At 40.1% G+C, this 10,631-nt stretch overlaps 1 protein-coding gene across 1 annotated transcript in view; it reads right to left on the bottom strand.

The window, feature by feature from the left end:
- Window positions 1-98: 98 nt before the first annotated feature.
- rab26 (RAB26, member RAS oncogene family) overlaps window positions 99-10,631 on the bottom strand; it is a 121,053-nt gene continuing 110,520 nt past the window's right edge. The window contains exons 7-9 of the mRNA XM_062964671.1: window positions 8,077-8,133; window positions 7,869-7,945; window positions 99-5,757 (exon numbers count right to left, since the gene is read on the bottom strand). Of these exons, the coding sequence (XP_062820741.1) occupies window positions 5,655-5,757; window positions 7,869-7,945; window positions 8,077-8,133 (237 nt within the window). The 3' untranslated portion in view covers window positions 99-5,654. The remainder of the gene's footprint in view (window positions 5,758-7,868; window positions 7,946-8,076; window positions 8,134-10,631) is intronic.

Genomic DNA, 10,631 nt, shown 5'->3' with positions numbered 1-10,631 from the left:
TTACCTTTCCAAACTTTTGCTGAGCTGCAACACGTATCGTCCAGACGATGTTGTACTGAAACGCAGTTTGATTTCTTAAAGAGACAGGAACACGTTGCTTTAAAAAACAAATCTTTTTTTTAATTATTATTAAGAGGAACAAAAAAAGCTATAAACAGTGCCTGCGGTGTGATAGTACACAAGGAACACACTGTGCCGGAAGGTGCTTTTGGAGGCCTCTGGGTGGCAGTCCAAGCCCAAGGTACAAAAACAGAACCCGGATCCTAAAATGGGATTTGCAGAAGCCAAGCTTGGAGGAAGGACCAGGGATTGGGATCAGATTCAAAAGCCCAGGGAAGAGGCTGCCCTTCTTTGTCTCCTCCCAGTGAATGGGTCTCCGGGTGAGGCTGGGGGTCTCGGAGAGCGATGGGACATGCAGTGAGACGGAAAGCCTGGCCTGGGAGTGGCCTTTATTGACAAGATTGCCTTCCGCAAGCAATTCAAGACCCTTCTGTGCCATGGGAAGGATGAAAGCTGGGGAGGGCATTTCGTTTTCAATATAGTTTTACTACTATTATAATTGATTGTAAATCGTTATCTAATGTTTGATGATTTTTCAAAATATTTTTGCATTTGCCATGTTTTTAAACTCTTTGGGCTGTGTTAATGTAAGCCACCTTGAGTCCCCATGGGGAGAAAGGCAGGGTAGCAATCCAGTTGCTATTATTATTATTATTAATAATAATAATCCTTGACTCCCTGTGGGAGAAATATCAAGTAGGCATGAAGGCAATACTACTAATAATTGTAAAACGGCTTGCTGTGAGTTTTCCATGCTGCATGGCCATGTTCAGAAGCATTTTCTCCTGACATTTCTATGTTCTCAAATAACAACCACCATGTCAAACTACACAGAATTCAAACAGGCAACCTTCAGGTCAGCAACCCAACCTTCAAATCCTCAGTCCTGCCGGCACAAGGGTTTTACTCAATGCACCACCAGGGGCTCCATAGATGTGGGTGAAACGTCAGGAGAGAATGCTTCTGGAACATGGCCATACAGCTCAGAAAACTCACAGCACACCAAGGATTCCAGCCATGAAAGCGTTCTGACAACAAATTGTAAACTACCTTGAGTCCCCAAGGGGAGAAATGCAGGGTATTAATAATTAATATATTATAAGTAATAATACTAACAATAGCTAGTTGCCCTGAGTCCCTATGAGACGCCCAGGGTAGAAATAAAGTGTATCATTATTTGAATCCTATGTTTGGGGGGGGGGGGGGGGGGGAGAGAGAGAAATGTCAGATAGGAATAAAGTTAATAGAGTAGAGTCTCACTTATCCAAGCCTCTGGATTATCCAAGCCATATTTGTAGTCAATGTTTTCAATATATCGTGATATTTTGGTGCTAAATTCGTAAATACAGTTATTACAATGTAACATTACTGCGTATTGAACTACGTTTTCTGCCAAATTTGTTGTCTAACATGATGTTTTGGTGCTTCATTTGTAAAATCATAACCTAATTTGATGTTTAATAGGCTTTTCCTTAATCCTTATTATCCAAGATATTCGCTTATCCAAGCTTCTGCCGGCCCGTTTAGCTTGGATAAGTGAGACTCTACTGTAATTGTAAACCGCCTTTAGTCCCCATGGGGGGGAATGCAGGGTAATAATAATAATTAATATATTAATAATAATAATAATAATAATAATAGCTAGTTGCCCTGAGCCCTTATAGGGAGAAACCCAGAGTGGAAATAAAGTGTATTATTATTATTATTATTATTATTATTATTATTATTAGCCACTTTGAGTCCTGTGGGGTGGGGAAAGAAAAGTCAGATAATAATTGTAAACCGCCTTTAGTCCCCATGGGGAGGAATGCAGGGTAATAATAATAAATATATTATTATTAATAATAATAATAGCTAGTTGCCCTGAGCCCCTATGGGGAGAAACCCAGAGTGGAAATAAAATGTATCATTATTATTATTATTAGCCACTTTGAGTCCTGTGGGGTGGGGAGAGAAAAGTCAGATAATAACTGCCTGTAGTCCCCAAGGGGAGAAATGCAGGGCAATAATAATAAAAATAATAATAATATGAACTACCAACTGCAATAGGCTACCCTACTGGGATCTGTGCGCATCATCCGAAAATACATCACACAGTCCTAGACACTTGGAAAGTGTTCGACTTGTGATTTTGTGATACGAAATCCAGCATATCTATCTTGTTTGGTGTGTCATAATAATAATAATAATAATAATAATAATAATAATAATAATAATAATAATAGCTAGTTGCCCTGAGTCCCTATAGGGAGAAACCCAGGGTAGAAATATAGTGTATCATTATTATTAGCCACTTTGAGTCCTATGGTGGGGGGAGAGAAATGTCAGATAGGAATAAAATTAATAATAATTGTAAGCCAGCTTGAGTTTCCATGGGGAGAAATAAAGGGGAGAAATAATAGTAATCGCAATCTGCCTTGAGTCTCTATGGGGAGAAATGTGGCGTACAAATAATAATATAATAATAAATCACACAGTCCTAGACACTTGGGAAGTGTTCGACTTGTGATTTTGTGAAACGAAATCCAGCGTATCTATCTTGTTTGCTGTGTCATAATAAAATAATAATAATAATAATAAATCACACAGTCCTAGACACTTGGGAAGTGTTCGACTTGTGATTTTATGAAACAAAATCCAGCATATCTATCTTGTTTGCTGTGTCATATAATAATAATAATAATAATGATAATAATGTTTGGCACACAGAAGGGGACCTACGTATAAGCCTACCATAACGAAGAGTTTATTTGGATTATACATTTAGAGCACGTCTGAGTGTGCAAAGCACTTGGAATACATTCACTTTTATTTGTCCCTTCATTGAGGGGCAAAACAGCTGAACGTGGTCAGTTATGTAAGGTTTACTCATTAGTAAATGAACCGGAAGCCTCTCCAAAGATGCACCAGAACCAGATACTCTTTTGAGTCTCCTTTTTGGAGAAATAATAATAATAATAGAATTCTATAAAAAAAACAAGACTGCAGCAAAATCCAGGCCTGGCCTTTTGAATTATCTATAAACTATATTCTAGTGATCTTCCCAGGTCGTTCCACTTCTTTGCTTTGTTCTATCTCACTTCCAGCAATGCTTTCAAACAGATACAGTAGAGTCTCACTTATCCAACATTCGCTTATCCAACGTTCTGGATAGAATCATAGAATAGTAGAGTTGGAAGATACCTCATGGGCCATCCAGTCCAACCCCCTGCTAAGAAGCAGGAAATCGCATTCAAAGCACCCCCGACAGATGGCCATCCAGCCTCTGCTTAAAAGCCTCCAAAGAAGGAGCCTCCACCACAGTCCGGGGCAGAGAGTTCCACTAATGAACAGCCCTCACAGTGAGGAAGTTCTTCCTGATGTTCAGGTGGAATCTCCTTTCCTGTAGTTTGAAGCCATTGTTCCGTGTCCTAGTCTGCAGGGCAGCAGAAAACAAGCTTGCTCCCTCCTCCCTATGACTTCCCCTCACATATTTGTACATGGCTATCATGTCTCCTCTCAGCCTTCTCTTCTGCAGGCTAAACATGCACAGCTCTTTAAGCCGCTCCTCATAGGGCTTGTTCTCCAGACCCTTAATCATTTTAGTCGCCCTCCTCTGGACGCTTTCCAGCTTGTCAACATCTCCCTTCAACTACGGTGCCCAAAATTGGACCCAGTGTGATTCCAGGTGTGGTCTGACCAAGACAGAATAGAGGGGAGCAGGACTTCCCTGGATCTAGACGCTATTCCCCTATTGATGCAGGCCAGAATCCCATTGGCTTTTTTAGCAGCCGCATCACATTGTAGGCTCATGTTTAACTTGTTGTCCACGAGGACTCCAAGGTCTTTTTCGCACACACTGCTGTCAAGCCAGGCATCGTCCCCCATTCTGTATCTTTGATTTCCATTGTGGAGTATCTTGCATTTGTCCCTGTTGAACTTCATTTTGTGAGTTTCGGCCCATCTCTCTAGTCTGTCAAGATCGTTTTGAATTCTGCTCCTGTCTTCTGGAGTGTTGGCTATCCCTCCCAGTTTGGTGTCGTCTGCAAACTTGATGATCGTGCCTTCTAACCCTTCGTCTAAGTCGTTAATAAAGATGTTGAACAGAACCGGGCCCAGGACGGAGCCCTGCTTGTGGCACTCCACTTGTCACTTCTTTCTATGATGAAGACGACGCATTGGTGAGAATCACCCTTTGGGTTCGTTCGCTTAGCCAATTACAGATCCACCTAACCGTAGTTTTGTCTAGCCCACATTTTACTAGTTTCCTTGCCAGAAGGTCGTGGGGGACTTTGTCGAAGGCCTTACTGAAATCCAGGTACGCTACATCCACAGCATTCCCTGTATCGACCCAACTCGTAACTCTATCGAAAAAAGAGATCAGATTCGTCAGGCATGACTTGTTTTTGGTAAATCCGTGTTGACTATTAGCCATGACCGCATTTGTTTCTAAGTGTTCGCAGACCACTTCCTTAATGATCTTTTCCAGAATCTTGCCTGATATCGACGTGAGGCTGACCGGACGGTCATTGTTTGGGTCGTTCTTTTTTCCCTTCTTGAAGATAGGGACCACATTCGCCCTCCTCCAATCTGCTGGGACTTCTCCCGTTCTCCAAGAACTCTTGGAGATTATCCAACGCATTTTTGTAGTCAATGTTTTCAATACATCGTGATATTTTGGTGCTAAATTCATAAATACAATAATTACTACATAGCATTACTGCCTATTGAACTACGTTTTCTGACAAATTTGTTGTATAACGTGATGTTTTGGTGCTTCATTTGTAAAATCATAATTTGATGTTTAATAGGCTTCTCCTTAATCTCTCCTTATTATCCAACATATTCGCTTATCCAATGTTCTGCCAGCCTGTTTATGTTGGATAAGTGAGACTCTACTGTAATTTGGATCATTTTCCCCCTTACAAGGCTTCGGAACGATTTAATAAAAAGAGAGGCGCTCCAATATCCAAGCAGAACCACAAGAGCTGCAGCAAAAAGGTTATAGAGAACGGAACAGTGCAAGATGTATTTAAAAATACAGTAATTTCAAATATATACAAAAAAAAGAGCTTTCTTTGCATTGCACACCGAGCAATCCAAACCGAGCCTGAAATGGCTTGGCTGTTGGCTTCTCTCCCACAGCCAGCTAAAATAAAATCCCCCCAAAAATATATATATAAAGCGATTCTGCCCTCCTTTCTGGCTTCGGGTTATGGGAGACGTAGTTTGGCACGCGTCACAATGTCAAAAACAAAGTTTAAAAAGGCAGTCAATGCCAGATTTTAAAGGGGTTTGTGCAAATCGCTGGGGAATAAACAGACGCCGAGGAAAGCAAAAGGGACGAGGTTCCCGATCCACCAGAAAATGCACAACAAATGGGACATAAGTGTGCAAAAACCCCATTTGTTTTAGCACTGTGTGCAATAGACCTGTTTTAAAAAATAGAATTTACCGGGCTGCTCTGAACAGAGGCAGCACATTCCTACCAGCTTCCCTACATCCCCCTTTTTCACCTAGACGGAAGGAAAGAAGGACAAGACACAAAGGAGAGGCGGAGGAGTGGGGCGGACGGCGCACGGTGCGAGTCCCTGTACATGATGCGCCACCAGGGTTTAGGATCGGCAGCACCCAGCACCCTTCACCTCCTTCTTGACGTAGTCGTGGAGCTTGAAGCGCGGCTCGTGGGGCAGCTTCAGCGACCGGTGCTTCAGCTCCCTGCAAAGACAGACTCCATTATTATTTGTTATTATTATTATTATTATTATTATTATTATTATTATTATTATTATTGAATCCTAGAGTTGAAAGAGACCTCAAGGGTCATCCAGTCCAACCTCCGCTTTGCCAGGAAGAAAAAAACCAAGCCCTCTTGATAGCGAGCCATCCAGACTAAGTAGACTCCAATATTATTATTGTTATTGTTACTGTTATTGTTATTATTGAATGCTAGGGTTGGAAGAGACCTCAAGGGTCATCCAGTCCAACCTCCCTTCTGCCAGGAAGAAAAAAAACCAAGCCCTCTTGACAGACAGCCATCCAGACTAAGTAGACTCCATTATTTGTATTATTATTATTATTACTACTACTACTACTACTACTACTACTATTATTATTATTATTATTATTGAATCCTAGAGTTGGAAGAGACCTCAAGGGTCATCCAGTCCAACCTCCCTTCTGCCAGGAAGAAAAAAACAAAGCCCCCTTGACAGACAGCCATCCAAAGTAGACTCCATTATTATTATTATTATTATTATTATTATTATTATTATTATTATTATTGTTATTATTACTACTACTACGATTATTATTGTTATTATTGAATCCTAGAGTTGGAAGAGACCCCAAGGGTCATCCAGTCCAACTCCCTTTCTGCCAGAAAGATACCATCCAAGCCCTCTTGACAGATGGTCACCCAGACTAAGTAGTCTCCATTGTAATTGTTATTATTATTATTACTATTATTATTACTACTACTATTATTATTATTGAATCCTAGAGTTGAAAGAAACCCCAAGGATCATCCAGTCCAGCTCCCCTTCTGTCAGGAAGAAAGATACCATTCAAGCCCTCTTGACAGATGGTCAACCAAACTGACTCCATTTATTATAATTACTACTACTACTACTACTACTACTACTATTGAATTCTAGAGTTGGAAGAAACTCCAAGGATCATCCAGTCCAGCTCCCCTTCTGTCAGGAAGAAAGATACTATCCAAGCCCTCTTGACAGATGGTCAACCAAACTAAGTAGACTCCATTTACTACTACTACTACTACTATTATTATTATTGAATCCTAGAGTTGGAAGAAACCCCAAGGATCATCCAGTCCAGCTCCCCTTCTGTCAGGAAGAAAGATACCATCCAAGCCCTCTTGACAGATGGCCTTCCAGACTAGATATTATTATTATTATTATTACTATTACTACTACTACTACTACTACTACTACAACTACTATTAGAATCCTAAAGTTGGGAAAACCCCCAATACGTCATCCAGTCCACTCCATTCTGCCAGGAAGAATAACCATCCAAGACCTCTTGATAGATGGCCATCCAAACTAAGTAGACTCCATTAATTACTACTACTACTACTACTACTACTACTGTTGTTGTTGTTGTTGAATCCTAGAATTGGAAGAGACCTCAAGGATCATCTAGTCCAACTCCCCTTCAGCCAGAAAGAAAGACACTATCCAAGCCCTCTTGACAGAAGGCCATCCAGACTAGATATTATTATTATTATTATTATTATTATTATTATTATTATTATTACTACTACTACTACTACTACTACTACTATTAGAATCCTAGAGTTGGGGAAACCCCCAATAGGTCATCCAGTCCACTTCCTTCTGCCAGGAAGAATAACACCATCCAAGCCTTCTTGACCCAGACTAAGTAGATTTCATTTTATTAATAGTAGTAGTAGTAGTAGTAGTAGTATCCTTTATTATTATTAAATCCTAGAGTTGAAAGAGACTTCAAGGGTCATCCAGTCCAAGCCCCCTTCTGCCAGGAAGAAAAACATCACGCCCTCTTGACAGATGGCCATCTAGACTATTATTATTATTATTATTATTATTATTATTATTATTATTATTATTATTATTTTATTATTATTATTATTATCATCATCATCATCATCCTAGAGTTGGAAGAGACCCCAAAGGTCATCCAGTCCAACCCCTCCTTTCAGCCATGAATGGACACAATCCGATCCCTCCTGACAGATGGCCATCCAGCCTCTGCTTAAAAGCCTCCAAAGAAGGAGCTTCAGCCATACGCTGAATCAGATGAAAGTTTCAAAAGTAGTGTCTTACTTGGCGATGGCTGTGAAGGCTAAGTCGACGTTCAAGCCGCTCTTGGCGCTGGTCTCCATGAAGGGCACGCCGTACTCCTTCAAAGGCAGAGAGACACGGGGAAAAGAGCCTCGTTCAGTGCCTTCTATGTGTGGGGCAAGAAGGGCTGAGACCCCCAGAGCCCCCACTCGAGGCTCCCCAGTCTAAGATCGAAATGTGGGTCTCGTACCTTGGCTAGCTTCTCTCCGTCTTCTCGCCTTACCACCCGCTCCTGGGTTGAGTCCACCTGAAAACGACAAAAACAGTAGCAGAAATATAGAATCCAGGTATATTATCGGGTTGCTCTGGACCGGATAGGTTCAGCGAATAACACATTGGGTTGCTGTGAGTTTTTTGGGCTGTATGACAACGCTCCAGTAGCATTCTCTACTGACGTTTCACCTGCATCTGTGGCTCATGGCATCTTCAGAGCTGTTGGGGATGAGGCGAGTGGAGTGGAGTGTGTAATACAATTTAATAATAATAATATTAGTGATGTTGACCAGCTATATCTGCCTAGAAGATCAGGGGGCAGAGGACTCTTACAAGTCAAACATGCAGTCAAAGAAGAACATGCCCTGGCAGAATATGGAAAGCAAATTGAGAAACCTGCTTTGATTGAAGTCAAAAATCAGAAACTCCTCAAAACACAGCAGACAAAGAATCAGTATAAGAAAACCGCACTACAAACTAGAGAAAGGAACCCATGAAAACGAACAAAATCTGGCTGCCAGTGTTAAAAAAGCACCAGAATTAAGACATTAAATAATGAACATCACCTCAGGCAACAAGCAATCAAGTGCCAGTGAACACCTCCCAAACAGAGGATGCCTCCAGGCAACAACAGCCGAGCTACCTCTATGCAGATACTGATTGACTTTATAGCTGCAAAGGATACTCAATACTCCTCAAACTTGCTAATTGCAACACTTGCTGGATTCTTTCTCCCATCCTGGACATTCCACGGGTATATATGCACTCCACTTGCTTCACTGTCAACAGAACCTCTGAAGATGCTATTAGCCACAGATGTAGGCAAAACGTCAGGAGAGAATGCTACTGGAATATGGCCATTCAGCTGAGAAAACTCACAGCAACCCAGTGATGAAAGCCTTCGACAACACATTTGTAAAGAAGTGTGTTTTTATTTTGATTTATGGATGTCATGTTTAATTTCGTTTTAAAAGTCATGTTTAACTATGTTTATAAGGGTAAGTATTAGTTACTATTTCGTGGGGGATGGTAACCAGCTCAGTATTCTGAGGCAGGTTACCATAGTAACGAGGGCGGAGCCAACCGCCATTTGAAGGAAAAGGAGGGAATGTTTTAAAAAACAGTTTAGTCTGTGATCTGAGAGTCACAGGAAATAGACTGGTTCCAGGTTTAGGGAAACCAGGGAAGTTCAAATCCTAGTCTGTGATTTTTAGTCACAGGGAAGACACTGGTTCCAGGTTAGGGAAACCAGGGAAACTCAGATCTATAGTGGTGTTGAATTAAGCAAGTTAGGTGACTTGTTTAGGTTTATTTGTAGAGTCTGAGTAGGAAGGGAAAGTAATCCCAGTTAGATCCGAAGTGATCAGTTAGTAGTTTTGGTTGGGAAAGGAAAGGAGAAAGTATTTGAAAGAGTATTCATCATAAGTTATATTTGCAACTGATTAAGAAAGTTTAACTCTAAGACAGGGGTCCCCAAACTTTTAAAGCAGAGGGCCGGTCCACAATCCTTCAGACTGTTGAGGGGCCGAATTGTCATTTGAAAAAAAAAATGAACAAATTCCTATGCACACTGCACATATCTTATTTGTATTGCAAAACAACAACAATAACAATGAAAGAACAATACAATATTTAAAAATCAAAACAATTTTAATCAACATAAACATATCAGGATGTCAATAGGAAGTGTGGGCCTGCTTCTGGCCAATGAGATAGTCAGGTTAATTAGGATTGTTGTTGTTGTGTGCCTTTAAGTCATTTCAGACTCTGGGGGAGCCTAAGTCTAAAATTATTTATTTATTCATTTACTACATTTATTTACTACATTTATATCCCACCCTTCTCACCCCAAAGGGGACTCAGAGCAGCTGTATGTACATACAATATATTATATTATTAGCATAGCACACTATTAGCATAATATTTTACTATATTGAACTATACCACTATAGTGTAATATTATATGTAATATATAACATATAATTAATATTATTATATGGCATTATTATTAGTATTATATTGTATAAAATGATAATATTATTATCAATATCATATGTATATACAATATATTATTGTAAAGATGTCATGATCATTGTGTTTTATTCATGATTGCTATGTTTAGGTTGACTGTTTAAGGTGAATCCTTCGCATTTTGGTGGCAGTGGTGGGATCTAAAAAGATTCCATCCCTGTCATCACATCAAGTCTTCACAATTATATTATTAAAACTGATATAAAAATATAAACTGATATAAAAATATTATATTATAAATGAGGGCGGGGGCCAGGTAAATGACCTTGGAGGGCCGCATCCGGCCCCCGGGCCTTAGTTTGGGGACCCCTGCTCTAAGAAGTAATATTGTAACCACCAAGCTCTGTGCCTGAAATAAACTTGTTTTGTTCTTCCATATCCAAGTCTCTGTCACATATTTTCAAAACTAAGTTACGATACCATCTAAAGTAAATAATTGGTGGCAGAGGATATAGTAAAAATAATAATAATAATATAATTAATAAAAAGATTCCTCCTCTA

Source organism: Anolis carolinensis, unplaced genomic scaffold (assembly GCF_035594765.1).
Source record: "Anolis carolinensis isolate JA03-04 unplaced genomic scaffold, rAnoCar3.1.pri scaffold_13, whole genome shotgun sequence".
NCBI lineage: Eukaryota > Metazoa > Chordata > Lepidosauria > Squamata > Dactyloidae > Anolis > Anolis carolinensis.
Note: the sequence above shows the minus strand (reverse complement) of the source record. Positions and strands in the feature narration are given on the sequence as shown.